The sequence below is a fragment of the Peromyscus californicus genome, unplaced genomic scaffold (genome assembly GCF_007827085.1).
Source record: "Peromyscus californicus insignis strain IS unplaced genomic scaffold, ASM782708v3 Scaffold_15__1_contigs__length_86483966, whole genome shotgun sequence".
Taxonomy (NCBI): Eukaryota; Metazoa; Chordata; class Mammalia; order Rodentia; family Cricetidae; genus Peromyscus; species Peromyscus californicus.
In genome coordinates, this window is record NW_026294447.1 from 82,486,065 (window position 1) to 82,502,975 (window position 16,911).

General features: G+C 49.7%; 1 protein-coding gene across 1 annotated transcript; it reads left to right on the forward strand.

Annotated features, from left to right (window-relative positions):
- Nucleotides 1–12,134: 12,134 nt before the first annotated feature.
- On the forward strand, nucleotides 12,135–16,607 carry Six1 (SIX homeobox 1). Its single transcript, XM_052738244.1, has 2 exons — nucleotides 12,135–12,715; nucleotides 14,761–16,607. The coding sequence occupies exons 1-2, from the start codon at nucleotides 12,156–12,158 to the stop codon at nucleotides 15,053–15,055; spliced, it is 855 nt and encodes a 284-aa protein (XP_052594204.1). The 5' UTR covers nucleotides 12,135–12,155; the 3' UTR covers nucleotides 15,056–16,607.
- The last annotated feature ends 304 nt before the right edge of the window (nucleotides 16,608–16,911 follow it).

The following is a 16,911-nucleotide window of genomic DNA, read 5'->3' on the forward strand; positions in this document are numbered from 1 at the left end:
CGTAGTAACTTCTCTGTGGGACAGTTCATGGCCCCATAATCTCGGTCTCCCACGTGACATTTGCACCAAGACGACAGCAATTTCCTGGCAGGATGGAAGAACTATGTGGGACGATTCTACTTCATGCTACTTCTTTTCTTCCTGGCAATTTAAAAGCATTTATGAAATGTCTCAGGTATCTTGACCCTGTATTACAGAGTCTACTTTCAGAAGAAAGGCATTTTATAAGATTTATTTTTTATTATTGTTGTTTTTGTTTTTTAGTGTTAGAAACTGAATCTGGTGCTACGGCCATGAGCCCAATAGGCAAAAGCAATGTTAATCATTTATTTCTGTATGGAAAACTGCTTTTTTAAACAAGGAGGGGCCTGGAAGCATAAGTTCAGGAATTAGAGCACTTGGCTAGCATTTGGGAGACCCTGGATTTATTCTCGAGACCACAACAAATGAATTGATGCATTAGGAAGACTCTGGAATTCATAGCACTTGTCCCCAAACTGCCTTTCAATTATACCACCATTGGAAAATTGTATATACTCACTGCCATGTTTTTGTTTTCTTAGTCAAGGTCTCACTAGGTAGCCCAGGCTGGCCTCGGACTCTTGAAGCTCCTACCTCAGCCTCCCAAATGCTAGGATTACAGACATGTGCTGCCATGCTCCGTTCGGCCGTGTTCCAATAATAGGTATAATCATCCTTTGTAGTAGACATAATACTCCCCAAAGATCTGAGACGATGGATGGGCGCAGGCTTGTAAAATGTGAAGGGTTCTTCAGTGAGGGATGCTGTAAGAGGAGAAAATTATTACTATTCCTTTTACAGGCCTTTAATGAGTTGTCAACCTGTCATTGATTAATCTGTTGCGTGAAATAAATCACTCCTTGTTTTTTCAGGATTACTGGAGAGACATAAACTATCCTGAGAGTTTTGGGGAGAAGGAGACTTTAAAATTTAATAAAATTAAATAAAACAAGCAACATTACCTCTTTTCCAAACATACATATATATGCATATATATATATCACAAACACATGCATTCTCCCTCCCTCCCTGTCTTTTCTCTCTCTCTCTCTCTCTCTCTCTCTCTCTCTCTCTCTCTCTCTCTGATTATAGTGTGCGTCTTTATTTTCACTTTTTATTGACTAGATTGATTGAACTTACCAAACCATTTGGGTCATCGAAGCCTCAAGTGCTTTCTTTGCGCTTTGGGTTAGCTAAAGTATCACAAAGTCCACTAGCTCATTAGCAGTAAACCCTAATGTAGGAGAGTGATTAGAAATAAATTATTTACTTGATGTCGTTCTTGGTTGTGAAATCATTTGGCTCATCCTTTGTTTCAGTTGTTATTATGCACAAACCCCTCTTTTAAAATTTTGCTTATTCAACAGTAAGGATTTCTGAGATTCTAAATAGTTATAAAGAAAACCCCAAAGCTCTCTACATGTTACAATTGTTACAGTCTTTACAAAGGAACAGCTCCTGATTGGCTCAAGAGGATGCCTAAAGACCACTCCAGTGTTTTCAACAACAGAGTGGAAGAAAGATTTCTGAAATACCATTGAATATATTTGTTTAGAGTTGGTTATCCTCATTGTTGTCTTCTTTTTAAAGTTTATTTTATGAGCAAAATTGGTAATTATTATGGAAGGGAAGGAAAGGCAGGAAAAATACCCCAAATTTGGTATACAGAGAGAAATGGATAACGGAGTTAACAATTATAAAGAAAAACTATAAGTGAGTGATTCTTGTACAGCGTCTGAGGGCTGCAGGCAGTAGGTTCATGTGGAGAAGTTTCTGGAACTGGGTAAACTGAATAATCATATTGAGAACTCCCTTGCAGAGTTTTATGACAGAAAACTATTTTTATCCACCTTTAGAATGGCTACAAAGAGATCTGGGGTAGTTTAGTTGTCCGAGTTCGGCTGACTTCACTTCTTGAACAAATTTAAGGATTAAACACTCACAAATGTTCCTAATATCTCCTGAAGGAGGAAGAAGGATGTTAGCACTTTCGCTCAGTCCTGAATGCACCATCATACCGTCTTTCCATTAGCCTTCATTTTATGCCTTGTAGAGGAATCAGTGTATTTTAATTTGAGCATTTTTTCCCACATGGTAAAAATAAAATGAAATTTCAATAACTGGCCTGAAACATTTTAGGAGTACTCAGGAAGTTTTCAGAAATAAAAGCTTTCACATGACATAGAAGTTGTAAAGTTCAGTAAATTATGTAGCAGTGTACAGGAGTGAAAGGTAAATTACCCACTCAGAGGGGTAACCCTATAGCCCACATGTCTGGATCTATGTATGCAGATGGACAGATATACTTCATTTCTCCTGGGAACTTAGATTTCTAAAAAGCCATCACTCAGAATGGACAGTTTTATGGTTGCATAAAAAGAAACGGGAAGACGACAGAGCTGTTATAAAAACGAGAGGCCTTTTGGTGTATTGATAGCTGAAAACATTAGGACTTAACCGAAGATGTGAAACCAAATCAGCCTAAAATTCAAACTTAAGAAAGAAAAAAAAAACTTGAGCAGAGGGTCTGAAGCATATGGACACCCACCCAGTAGGCAGCGAGGGCAAAGGGAACTCCAGACTTTAGCTTATTAAAGATGACCTTTCCCCTCTCTGAAATTTCAAAGCTGACGTTTCGAGTGCTGAGCAGACTGTGTGCCATATGTAACATGACCTCAGCCCCACTCTGCCTGAGCACTGATGGCATCACTAATGAGAGGTGAAAGGTCCTTTTCTTGCAGCTTTTTCAGAAAGCCACCAACTCATGCCTGTGAAGTCAGGCTCCTCCCCTCCCCCTCCCCCCTTGATTTCAAGACAATCGCATTTAATATACAGCCTCAAAAAAATACTTTTATTACCAGTTGGTTCGCTCACAGCCACAGCCAAATGGCAGGATGTACAATCGCATGCAGAAGAAAATATTTATTTTGACTCAGAAGGCAAAGGGGATTAAGAGAACATTGTATTAACCTTGCCTTTCATCTGCGTTTTAAAGGGAAAATTTCCAGAGGCATCCATTGAAGTTCTATTTTTTAATAAAGAGTATCAAAGAGTCTCTTACAAGGCCAGGTGTGTGTTTACCTGAAGGGAGGGGAGAAAGAGAAGGCGCTATACCAGGAGGAAGAGGCAGTTTTCACAGAGGCTGGGAAAAAAAGATGTGTGTTCTGGAATCTGTTACAGGCATTTCTAGGAGCCAGCCCCCACCCCACCCCCAACCCCATTCCCCCCTTGTTCCTGCTGCTTGGAAACAAAATAGCTCTTTTCCAAGCGGGTTGTTATCATATTCATGGCACGGTCAATTTCCGTTTGCCAAGAAAATATTTAGTCTGATCAAAGAAATTAGAAAATCGGATGAATAGAAACAGACGTTCCCACAAGAGAAGCGTTTGTCAATGTGAAGAGTCAGGCCGACGGCGGCCCACCCAGTTACTGCTAGGAATTAGCTCTCCAGCCAAAGGCGGAACTACAAGGCCACCTGGATTCTGCTGGAGGGGCTACCGAAGAGTCGGGTCTCCTCTGGAAATCGAAATGGAGTCTGCAACTTGAGATGCTCTGGTGGAAAGACGGGTTCTGTTGTCTGTGCCCAAACCAGGAGGTCCTTTACATCTACTCACCTAGAAGGACCTTTTAAGAGAGCTCACTGAAAAGCGGGATCTGTTTGGTTCTGGGATCCTGCTCTTCTGCTTTGCTTGGTTTATTATGCTTATGAGAAGACAAGAACACATTGTCCTCGGTAGGTGGTAGAGAAGTATGGACTTTGGGGACAGAAAACTATCAATTTATCAACCTAATTTTCATATTTATGGCTCTGGACAGAGAGTGATTGATAGCTGGATGTGGGGTGTTTCTGATGTTTACCAGCGCGCCCGGGCCAACAGCAGATGTTAAAGTAGAGATCCCCTACACACACACACACACACACACACACACACACACACACACACACACACACACACACCCACACCCACACCCCGGTCTTCGTTCTTCCTGGGCAAGGAGCCGCCAAACTAGGTGAGACCATTTGCTGAGGTGCTTCGAGAAATCGCGGTTTCCTGCTTGCAGGTCCCGGGAGAGGTATGCCTGAAGTTGAAAAGGATAAAGGGAGGAAGGCCTTCTACCTTCTAAGACCCCTCGCCCAGGCTCCGTGGCTCGCGGCTGAGAATCTGCTCTGCCACCCTGGTCCCTGCTCCTCCATCTCCCCGCTCCGCCCTCAGGGTTCCTTTTTTGTTTCGATTCCTGCAGGCCGAAGGCTGCTTGGCCAGGAAGACAGCGCCCTCTCTCTCCGCCCGCCAGTCTGTGGGCCTGCGCCCCCTCCCTGCTCGGCTGACCTCGGGGCGCCTCCCTCTGGTCCCCGCCCTCCCGCTCTGGGTCTCCTCCTTCCTCCTGCCCGTACCGCGATCCGCCCTACTACTAATTGCCCATCAATCCCGGAGAGCAGCGACCTGAGAGCCCGCCTGGGTCGGGGTCCCCCGGCCGCCGGGCTAGAGCGCCCGATCCCGGTCTGCACAACCGGGCGGAAGCGTCCCCGCACGGCAGCGGTGCCCGGGTCTGCGGTGAGGCCAGGCTCTGCGAGTCCCGATGGAAACACGCGGGGTGCGCACCTAATTGAGCACCTAATGCAGGACCCAGCCTGCTCGAGGAGTGATGGGTGGGGGTGGCGACTGAACTTGGGTAGAGGTGTGTGTGTGTGTTGGTGGGTGAGGGGGGTGGTGGTGATTAAAAAAAACATCTTACAGCCTTCTTCCAAGTCCTAAACGCGTCCCTCGAGGTTCACTGTGCTTCCCGGCAGCCTTACCCCTGCTGGCTTCCAGAAGGCCTTTGCCAAGAACTGCAACGGTGTTGCAAAGTCGAAGTACAGGCGGGTGGGTGAGACTCCCAGAAAGATATGGGCGGGTAGATACCTTTCCAGTACCGTCTGCCCAGTATTTTCTTTCCCAGTGCCCAGAGGGCTGCAGACAAACCAATGCTGCGCGGCCCATGCAGAAACAGAGGGCATCCCAGTTCTGCCGGTGAAAACCAAAACTCGACTCTTGTAGGAATGGAGGAAAACAACAATGGCTAACAGATTTCCTACGACATGGGCATTCATCCACAGATGCACAGGCCTAAAATGATCCCACACCCTGGAACTCCTTCTCGTTCCCTGGAGCGATGGAGGGGGGGGGCGGGAGTTCGTCTCGAGGTGACCTCTCTCTCTGTCGAACACACAGGCGGCTCCCAGCAAAGAACTAATTGAGTCACAAACCACTGGCCGTTCCTAACAAAGCCATCTATCTCGGCGGCTCAGCGCCCAATTTGTCCGCAGCACTTTCTTCCGCAGTTCAGAAGCATTACCCTGTTTTTTAAAAAGTATCGCGGCAGAGACGTGGCAATTATCCTGGGCTCGGGTTACTCTAAATGGCTTTAGACTGCGAAATGGAAGAATACAAATGCGACGAACGTGTCGATCGCCTCGGGGCTGAGCCTGGACAAGGCATGGGGGAGCAGCTCGAGGAACTTTCGGCCAGGGAGAAGGAGACCACGCACAGGGTTGCTTGCTGGTGGCTCTGTCTTTCCCCCAGGGAGAAGAAGAGTTGGTCCTTTGCCGGTAAAGGTTCAGGTCTCCCAGCAACGGACCCTCAGAGTTCAGGGGGAGAAAGGCTCGTGTCCTGACATGACCAGGCCAAACTGAGAGCTGGTTTTGAGTCTGTAGCAGGTTGAGAACTTCAGACAACACCAGGACGAGGAGCCGAAGAGAGGTCAACTCTTCTAGAGAGAACTAGTGTTGGAGAATCTGGTCCCTTCTGGGAAACCATACCGAGTCTGGGGAGGAAGTGGAGGAAAGGGGAGCGGGTTCTGAGGGCTGGGGAGCAGTAAAAGGCAGGCCTGGCTAGGGGCCCGGGAGCCAAAGAGCGCGCTGCCAAGGTGAGATTCAGCTAGAGCTAGAGAAGCCCCGAGACCGCTCGGTTTCTGCACACGAGGAGGCGCCGCGGGTAGGGAGATGGTCTAAAAGTCTACATTTCGGTCCTCCAGGGTGAATTGGGCCTGGGCAATGGACACCGGAAAGAACAGTGAGAGGCACTCGGGAGCTTTTGCTGGGATGCAGACGTCTGTTCATCCCTGCAGGCTGTGTCGGCCACACTGTGTGCGCCTTTCTCCTTCTGTTCAAACCAGCCCCCACATCTTGAAGTAATCAGCAGCAGAGAAGGGACTCGTCCCCCTGGCATCTCAGGTTGAAGAAAGAGGTCCAGGAAAATGTGGTAGAGCCATTACAAGAAATCCGAGCCGCAGTCATCAGGGACTCCAATTGCCATCGCATTAGGATTGATTAGAGACCAGCAGTACCGTAATGACCCGGAAAGAGGGGCAGCCGGGGATTATTAATATCAGAATGTGTGTGTGTGTGTGTGTGTGTGTGTGTGTGTGTGTGTGTGTGTGTGTGTGTGTGTGTAGGGGGGTGGTGGAGCAAACTCGGGAGGGAGACGTTTTAAGTTACTGGGATTTATATATAAGTACAGGCTTACCTGAGGGAACCGGATAGTCAGGGAATCACACAAACAATAAATCTAATTGCATCTAAAATTTCACGAAGTCTGATTTGAGAGAGAAAGAGAGAGAGAAAGAGAGAGAGAATGAATATATATATATATATATATATATATATATATATATATATATATATGGCAGGCTAACATTTTACTTTGAAAAAATAAGCATGTAGATTTATAAATTGATTGTAAAGATCCAAAGAGAAGAGATGGGGAGAGGCACAAGCTATCTGCTTTCCTTACAACTGGAACTCTAAAAAAATATAAATAAATAAATTGGTCTCTAACTACCCTGTTTTCTTCCTCTCGTAGGAATGAATGTGTTTGCATTTTTCTCTCTAGGGCAGTGAGGTAACAAAATATACATTTTTTTTCAGTCTGTAGAAGAGTAATAAAACGAGTTGTAATGGAAGCAGTGGTGCCCGGATAGCGGTTTTTGTTTTGTTTGTTCGAGATTTGAATGATCAGGATCCCAAAGAGATGTGCAGAAGAGTGGCTTGTCTCCTTCCTCGGGGTAAGAGCCAAAACAAATCAGCCCCTGATGGTCTGGGCTGCAAGGCAGCTCACTGGATAATTAACTCCATCTTGCCAGTCCACCCTAACTGTTTATTTAATGTCACCCTGCATTACCATCACTAGCACTTTCCTCTGAACAGGAGGAGCTGCAGGCTTTCACCTCCCAAAAGGAAATTCTTCTTAGCTTAGACAGATGTGGTACTCAGGATGTACATTAGTTGAGAGAGAGAGAGAGAGAGAGAGAGAGAGAGAGAGAGAGAGAGAGAGAGAGAGAGAGAGGGAGGAGAAAGCTGAGTGAAAATCCAATGGAAGATAAGCACTCTCCAGAGCTCTCCTTTTGTGAACTTGCTCCAAGGTAGCATTTAAGGGGAAAGGGGCCCGTGTGTCCTACATTCATAAGAAGTGACTGTGACGCCTCATTTTCCAGAAAGGTGATTTGCCACCTCATGTTGAATGGGAGCTTATGGTTCAGACTCAAGCCATTGGTGTCCCGAGGCTGAGCTTCCTCAGAGCACAGCTGAGGGAACAGGAAGAAGCCAGCAGAGTGGGGGTGGGGGTGGAGTGAAAGGTAAATGCTGAGTAGTGGTGGAACGGGAGACAGCAAGAATGGAGAGTGACGGACGGAGTGAGTGACAACTCAGGTGTGGACAAAATTAGCCTTTTTTTTCCTTGAGTAGCTCAGAGAATGAGACCGAGACACACAGGGAGACAGGCCATAACACCCCCCAACCACAGCGGTCATGCACCCCTTCCCTTTCCCCTCTGTGTTTTCAGTATAGGGAGAGGAGGGGACTGGGCTAGGAGCTCAGATTGGTGGAGAACAGCGTTTAGGATGTATGTGTTTGGAGGTGTCAATGTCTGTCTGTCCCTCTGTGTTTCCCGGGACGGTTTGGAGATTGAGATGGCATTTTCTGGAGCTGCCGGCGGCGGTGGTCAGGGGACAGGGTTTCAGGCGTAGGACTCCAGCTGGTTCTGTTTGTCCAGGTGTGGGAGGGGGCGGCGGTCGGCTGCCGTCCTGGACTAGCCTGGCCTTTTCGCACCGCGGAAGCAGAAGCCTCTGTCCCCACGCTTCCCGCTTCCAGGAGAAAGCCACTACCACCCCCTACTTCCATACATAAATACATTAGGGCTACAGACAAATCCTCATTGTTCAGAAATAAGCCGAGGAGGCCGGACGGCTCCCCTCAGCGAGGCAGAACCAGGCAGAGAGGATGGGTGGGAGGGAGGGAGGCGGGGGCCGCGCGGATCCGGTGTCGCGTTGCAGATTCCCACTAAAGATAACGAAACGTGATCTATTTTTCAGAACAGCAAGTGGATGGGAAAGAACCTTGACAACACAAAACTCATTTACTAATGGACTGGTTTTGAGTTTCTCCTCCCTGGGTCCGCAAATCTCCCTTCCTGATCCCTTGGCCTAGTCAGCCCTCGCAGGCTATGGCGTCCAGCACAAGGCAGGTGGGCGGCAGCTCCCGTGTGCGTCGCCCAGAATCTGAACCGGGTTCCCAAGGACCCTCGGGCGGGAGCCGCTTCCGTCAAAGCAGAGGGAAAAGATGAACACTGTTGCCTCGGCTGGGATCCGAGTCTCTGCAAGGCTGCACTGAGATGACCCTAGTTTCACTGAGGATGCCCTTGACTTCCAAATCTGTAGGTAGGGTAGGAAGCCCCAAGTTCTTCTTGAGGTAAGGGAACTCCAAGAAACCCAGCTAGGAGACTCAAGGCATCTTGCTTCAAGCCAGGAGAAAAACAAGTAGGTCTTGTATCTGACAGGATTTTGATCCAAAGGCCTAAGTCAGTCCAGCAGCTCCTCATGTTTTCGCCGTGGCCTTTTGGCCCACTGCTTGTGTGCCCGACCATTACCCGCACTGCAGAGGCACCCGGAGCCTCTCCGCCAGCGTCACCCTACCAAGTCCGGAAGCTGCCAGGGCAGCAGGGAGCCGGCTGAGTTGTTGGGTTTCCTTTAAATTCCCGACGCATCTCTGCTTTTCATGCGATTTGCATTGGCAGCAAAGGTTTTATATTACAGAACAACTCAAACCTTTCTGTGCGCGATTTAAAATGGATCATTTGGTTTATGTGGTTTGTAAATTCATGTCATTTTACCTCTTTTAGTGGTTTTCAGTGAAAGGTTCCATTTGGGGAAACCTTATATATCCAAGCCAATAATTATCATTTATAACAATTGGTTCCCTTCACCGAGGGATCCAAAGAGCAGGTAGGCTCCTTGGTACAAAGTGCATAGCACTTTTTTTCCTTTTCAGTTAAGTGATCTATTGGATTAAATGGGGGCGGGAGAGACCGTCGTGTCTCTGCCTCTGGGAGAGAAGTACCTCTCATTTACCTGGGTGCGGGTTATCACAGAACTTACCCCACCCCTCTTTCCAGTTGTCACCAGCGTCTGGTACAGTCCTGATTCCTTTTGAACAGAGATTTAAAAAAAAAAAAAATGGCCAGGGGGATCTGGAGAATGCCAGGGAAATGGTGGCCATACACTGCCATCTCTCTCCTGTGATCCTCTGTAAATGTATACCTGTAGTTAGCGGTGCCTTATACCTCCCTTCTCTACAAAGACCGTTAATTACAAAGTACATGGGCCACTCCACGAACCCTTTGTCTTTTAAAAGACATGACTGTGCTTATAACTCTCCTCTCATTTTAATGGTGCACACTTGTTCCGGTCCTCACACAGCTGCCATGTCAATAAGGACTGTTCTAAGCAGAGACATTCCTCTTGGCAGGACACTGCCGTTCCTTAAGACTTCATCTGAAACGTCATGAGCACTAAAATAAGACAGGGAGGGAAAATTACCAGGCGCGTAGCCTAGGGCTCAGCAGTGCCAGGCTTCAGTTTAGAAAGTAAGCCACTGGGCATACCATGCGGCAGCAGCTCTTTTGAAATAATACACACCCATTAAACGCATTTTTTTAAAAGAAAAAAAAAAGCCTAAATGTAATGATGTATCAGCATCTGCTTCCAAGGTTTAATTGCATGGGATAGACCGAGTTTCAAGGAGGCAGAAAGCGTTGTGTGGGAGCTCATCAGAGGAGAGCCTTCCTGTCTACTTGCAATCTCTCGGGGGAAGCAACCTCGAGGTGGGAACCCTTTATGAGTGTGAAATGCACGTTACGGGGCGCATTGGACTGGGTGCATTATTTTAAAACCGCATAAATAATACAAAGGGGAACCCTTCTCTCACTTAGACCTCAGAATGCAAAAGGTTCTGTGGTGCAGTCTCTTTGGCTGATGAAATCAAAACACTGAAAGAAGACAAGCAAGTTTAAAGAGCCCAGAGTTTGCTCCTGGCCATTCTCTAAGAGGGCACCCTGAAATCAAAAGCATTTTTGAAGTGTACTTAAAATTCTGTTTTGAACTTATCTAATCAGAGATAAGTATAGTCATAAAGTCACTCTCCAACCACCATTTGGCTTCCCTTATCTCCACACATTGTTCTTATCTGCTGCTAGTCTTAGTTACCGACAATAGATTATCTTTATTTAGAGAGGCTAATTGTTTTCAAAATCTTTTTAATAATTGCTTTGGAACAAGGTGTGCAAATGAGGCTTAAGATAATTACGGCTCCATTTGTTTGTGTAGTTTTACTAAGCATTCTCCACACAGAAAGAAAATAGCAGATGATGGGACTTAACTTGCAGGACGCCTCTCATTCTCTGGGAGCAAAATAGGCCAGCCTTGCAACACACACACACACACACACACACACACACACACACACACACACACACACGCACTTTATTTAATCTTCTTGGAGCCACGGTGCTTCTAGCTTTGAGGGCAGTGTCCCTCTCAGAGCAGGGCAAGGATTATGTTACAGCCCCACGGTTATTGGAGCTGGGCACAGTTTTATTTAATTTACACCCCATCCAGAGCCTTTTGCGTGAGGTTCCCAATACATGTCTGCTAAATGGCAAGTAAAGCTTTTTGGCATTCATCGGCAACAGAGGTGGCGCTGAAAAACTCAACCGTGCAAATAGGGAAACTGAGTCCAGAAGTCTGTCGACAACGTCAAGATACTAAACTGCAAATGAAGCACGGGTTGTCTCCATCCACTCGGCCTTTGTGCCAGGGCCAACCCTTCTCCTGATGCCACGTCCAGAGGCCCTTTGAGAATGAGGGGAATGTTGCCCGTATCAGAGTGTTTGCGCCCTTTGGGAGGCATTGGGGGTTAGGAAGGGAAAAAGGGGAAGAAATTAGTTTTGGCTCCTGGAGCTGATGCCAAACCTGGGAGAAGCCACTCTGAGTGCCCGCAGCCCAAAACCCTAGTCTGCTCTTGTATTATTTATCGCGTTCCATAAGCTATTCATCAATCCATTATTTATTCATCTCAACATTAAGGTAATTAAATATGAGCTCACCGGGAAATGCCAGGACTGCAAGGGACAGGGATAGGGGTATGGCGAAGAGGGTCATCAGAACGTCTACAGTCATTGATTTGTGTAGAGACGCGCGAGGCTCCCCTTCCTTAGGCGACACCAAAGAAGGCGCCGCTTTGCGAGGTCCGGACTTGCTCGCTACCCTTTCCAGCACCCTAGTTCCCTCCTCCTGACCCCACCCCACTTCCCACCTCTCCAGGTTCTTCTCCCTCCCACCACTCCTCATCTCCCCCTAGCTCGCCAGCTTCGCCCTCCCCACGCGGGGCGGCTGGGCGGCGCGGCTTTGCTGCCCGGCCGGGCGGCGCGCAGGCTGGCCAGCTTCGGATAGGCGCCGCCCGCAGCCAATCAGCGTGCCGGGGACGCTGCGCGCTTTAAGGCCGCTGCCGGGAGAACAGAAACCAAGTTCCCCGGCAACCAGCAGCATCCACCCGGCGGCAGGCGGGAGCCAGCGAGGCCCGGAAGGCTGCGGAGTGCGCCGGCTACTCGGAGTCCAGCGCGCCCCTTACTTCTCTTCGTCTTCCTACGCCTCCCACCCGCAAGGTCCGACTGGTCTCTTCGCCAGTGCCAAACCTGGGAGGGGGTTAGGAGCAGCCGCGCCCCCCCTCCCCGCGGCGGCCTCCCCCCCCCCCCGCTCCCCCCTGCTTTCTCAGATCCTCTCTCCGCCGCGTGCGCCCGGGCCGGTGCGCCCCGGCAGCGCCAGCCATGTCGATGCTGCCGTCGTTTGGTTTTACGCAAGAGCAAGTGGCGTGCGTGTGCGAGGTTCTGCAGCAAGGCGGGAACCTGGAACGCCTGGGCAGGTTCTTGTGGTCGCTGCCCGCCTGCGATCACTTGCATAAGAACGAGAGCGTGCTCAAGGCCAAGGCGGTAGTCGCCTTCCACCGCGGCAACTTCCGCGAGCTCTACAAGATCCTGGAGAGCCACCAGTTCTCGCCCCACAACCACCCCAAACTGCAGCAGCTGTGGCTGAAAGCGCACTACGTGGAGGCCGAGAAACTTCGCGGCCGACCCCTGGGTGCCGTGGGCAAATATCGGGTACGCCGAAAATTCCCGCTGCCGCGAACCATCTGGGATGGCGAGGAGACCAGCTACTGTTTCAAGGAGAAGTCGCGGGGCGTGCTGCGGGAGTGGTACGCGCATAACCCCTACCCCTCGCCGCGGGAGAAGCGGGAGCTGGCCGAGGCCACCGGCCTCACCACCACCCAGGTCAGCAACTGGTTTAAGAACCGGAGGCAAAGAGACCGGGCCGCCGAGGCCAAGGAAAGGTACGCGGCGTGCTTGCCCAGGCTCGGGCGACCCCGGGGAGTCTCACCCTTCGCTCCTCTCGGCCCCCCTCCCACCCTCCTCGGCAGGCATCGCTACCGGGTCGGTACCCGCCGGCTGCGAGCAGAGGTCCGTGGGGGTGGCGCCCCGGCCTCGGCGGCGCTGCCGTGAAAGTTCACGAACTCTCGAGGTTGCTTGCCTAGGGACCCGGCCGCGTTTGCGTTGAGCACCCGCGCGTGGGGTTCTTTGGCGGGGGAAGAGTGTCGGGAACCGTTGGCTCTGGGTTTGTTTTTCCTGCCTGCCTGGCTGGCTGCGGCGAAGAGAGGGGGTGGGCCAGGGAGTTTGTCGGTGGGAGGGAAGCGGGTGTATGGTTCGGTGTACGCGAGGGAAGCCGTTCGGTGCGGCGGAGGGTCCCGAACCTCCGCCCTTTCACTCCGGCTTGAAGTTGGTCTGAAACGTCAGCACCAGCCCCCGATGCCTCCGGGGCTCTTTTCTCGCTCTCTCTCGGGCTAGCGTATGGATGAGAGTTCATTCCGCCTGAGTTGGACAAAGGGAGGAGTCTTGTGAAGAAATACCCTGCAAAGAGAGAGCTGGGGGAGTCGCTACCGGGTGTCCCATCCGAGGCCCCAAGCCGGGAGAAGACTGCCGCCTGCCGCGCTCCCCGGTGCGTGGCCGGGTTGCTTTCTCCGGCCCCGCCGCCGCCGCCGCGGGCGAGGAGAGGGGCTCCAGTCGCTGGCTTCTCGCGTCCTGGAGCTCCGAAGCAAGGCTTTTTTTGGGGGGGGGGTTGTAGGGTGTGGGGAGTCTCTGCTTCTCCCTCCTCGCGCAGCCACGGCGGCTGCTAGGCCGGGGAGGTTCTCAGCGGAGCTTCTAGCCGAGGTTCGGAGGCGCGCAGGGCAGGCGGCGGCGAGCGCAGCGCCGAGCAGAGCTGCTGGTCTTGGGGAGCGGGGCGCAGGGGCCCCCGCAGGCTGTCCTTTGTTCGCTAGCAGCCCCGGGTCCCCAGATCTGGTTTCCAAGTTCCCTTCTGGGTGGGAAACCACAGAGCCTGCCCAAATTCCACCGAAAAGGGCTCTCCCAGAGTGACCTTGCCGGGAACCGGGAGTGCAGACCGGCCAACGCGCCGCGAGGGGTGGCTGCCGGCGCTTGCAAAGCGGAAGCGGCGGCGTGCAGCGAAGTCCTGAAGTTGACCGGGACCGGGTGCGGGGACTGACCCACGGCCGTGCCCGGACCGACCGGCGCCCAGCCGGGGCGGGGCGGCGAAGTTCTCCCTGCTGAGAAAGGGTGGGAGGCTATGGATTGCTGGCGAGCAGCTGGAGAGGAGGGCAGCAGGGGCTGAGAAACGAACTTGGAGCGACGACCCAGAGGTTGCTCGGTTCCAGCTAGCCTTTAAGTTTACAAAACGGCCGGTCCCCGAAGCCAAGCGAGGGCCCACTCCTGGATGAAATCCGAGAGACTGGCTAAGCTCCCTGTGTTTACTCAGGTCACTGGGCCGCTCTGGGCACGGCTTCCCATGACCTGTCCTAGGTCTCTGGAACCCCAGTCTCCGGACCGGGGCCGGGAAACTGGTCATATAATTGTTTCCTCAGATGGTGGCAGGCCACTGACTTGGGTCACCGCAAGCATGTGTGCATTGGGCAGTTTGTCCCCTGGTCATTTCTTTATCGAGACAACCATTTGTCCGAGGGCTTCCAAACAGTTACTTGGGAGTACGGGGCTAGTTGATAGGTACTTAACCATAGCTGTTTGAACAAACTGAAAAACACTTTTTTTTATTGTTATTATTATTTTAAATAAACACGGCTCATCCGACTTTGAGGAGTACAGAAGAAACCGGGCTGTCTCCAAGCAGCAGACTCCCCTTTCTCCAGTCGGCCTCTTCACCTCCCCCATGACCCTTGGGGATGGGTGGGAGGCAGAGCTCCTCCATTTGGGTTGGTGACAGATTGCACAACGCCCTTTCCTCCTTCCAGCCCCCCCCCCCCCCACGTCCCCCCTTCACCTCACACTTTTTTTTTTTTTTAACCATATGGTGTTGTCCTCTATTTCTCAGGGAGAACACTGAAAACAGTAACTCCTCCTCCAACAAACAGAATCAACTGTCTCCTCTGGAAGGGGGCAAGCCGCTCATGTCCAGCTCAGAAGAGGAATTCTCACCTCCCCAAAGTCCAGACCAGAACTCGGTCCTTCTGCTACAGAGCAATATGGGCCACGCCAGGAGCTCAAACTATTCTCTCCCAGGCCTCCCGGCCTCCCAGCCCAGCCACGGCCTGCAGGCTCATCAGCACCAGCTCCAGGACTCTCTACTGGGCCCACTCACCTCCAGTCTGGTGGACTTGGGTTCCTAAGTGGGGAGGTACTGGGGCCTTGGAGGGGGGTGGCGGCAACTGGGGACACTTGTACATAGAAGTCAGGAACAGCTTCGCAGCTTGTTTCTGGGGTTCTTTGCGCATAAAGGAATGACGGGCTTTTCACAAACGTCTTTTTAAAAATTACAACCGAGAGCGATCTCAGTCCAGCATAGGCCCCCTCCTCTCTCTTAATGCTCTTCGCACTTCCCCTCCCACTGAAAGAAAGGTCAGGAGACAAAAGCACCTCGTCTTGGTCCTGGGCAACCCAGGCATCCATTTCGGTAGCCTCTCCCTCCACCTCCTCTTTCTCGTCTTGCTCGTCTTCCTTCTCCTCCTCTTCTTCGTTTTCTTTTAGTGAAGATAAAAAATACAAATCAACTGGATTTTAATTATTTCCTTTTAATTTATTTATGGAGGAATGGTTTAGGGAAGAGGAAAAGGTAAGGGAAAGAGAGACATGTCAAAAATAACGAAAGCAGAAACCCTCCAGGCTGAGAGGAGCTGGCTGCATTCTTAAGATGAATAGGAAAAAAAATAAATATAATCATAGCTGGTTTTGATGGGAAAATTAAGTTTACATTTTTCATATTTAGTGTTAAATAATTTTATGTAGATTAAAATGAAAGAACAGTATTAGTGGGAAAAGAAGTGCCTAAATGTCTTAATGCTCTCTGTGAGGCCCTTAGAAATAGAAGTGACATTAGGAATACAACTATTTTTGTCAAATTTAGTGGGGGTTTTTGGTGATTGTTTTCTTTCTTTTTCCTCTTGTGACAAACTCTAAAAGTGTACCAACAAGGGAGGGAACCCACTTTCCAAAATGTCCTCACTTCTGCCCTCAGGACTTCCTATGGTCAGGCTGCCTCTGCAAAGGGGACTCCTCCAGTCCTACGTTCTCCTTGCAAAAGGGTGCCAACAATCCTGGCGGCGACCTGGTATTTGTTACTAAAACAGCATGTGTTTCTAGGCTTCTTTTCTATTGTACTCACACCAGTCTAAATTAAAACTCAGTAGACCACCAGGAGTTCGGTTCTGTTTCTCAAAAAGGTGAGTCGTGCATTGCTGTCACGGGGTCTATTTAAAAACAAGTTTTCTTGCTTACTTAGTAGCAGTTATGAATTGCAGGGTCTTTTTTTGAAGTCTATCACCTGAAACCAAGGATATCAACTAGGTTAATGATAGGACAAAAGAGAAGAACTTTAGCCTTGGGTATTTATTTATTTCTTATTATTTAGAAATGCAGTTTTGTTTACCACTATTCCTTCTCCACGGCGTTCATATGTTAACTCGGCTCTTCTCTGTTAACCACGTATGAAAAGACTGTGAAAGTAAAAATAATTTATCTGCTTTTTTTTTTTGTTTTGAAAAGGGAACTCGAACACAGATTTAAAATTATGAATTGATCTGTACAAATAAAAAGCAGGCCCACCAGGAGCTCTTTTCTCAGATAGTGTCCAGAAAAATCCCAGTAATCATGAAGGCTCCATGTTCTTTTTATGCCTGGGGCAAAATGATGTATCTTCTGTATTCAGCTTTTAAGGCTAGTGAAACAAACGGCGTTATTTATTAAAATTCTACTCAGGATAACGGGATTGGCTGGCTTGTGCTTTGTAAAATATTGTTCCCCAGGGAGAGTCTATTTATTTCCTGACATGACAGTTTCATAATTTTGATTTTTCCTCATCTATAAATGTCAACATTAATATATTTCTTTCTTACCTTTCCCCATTGTTCTTGACCTGAGTGGAATGAGGTGCGTATGTGTGTGAAATTAAGGCCTCCCTGTCATGAGTTTTTTGTTTTTTTTTTACCGTCAAATTGTTTTGTGTTTAAAAAAGAGATGGTCACTGTGC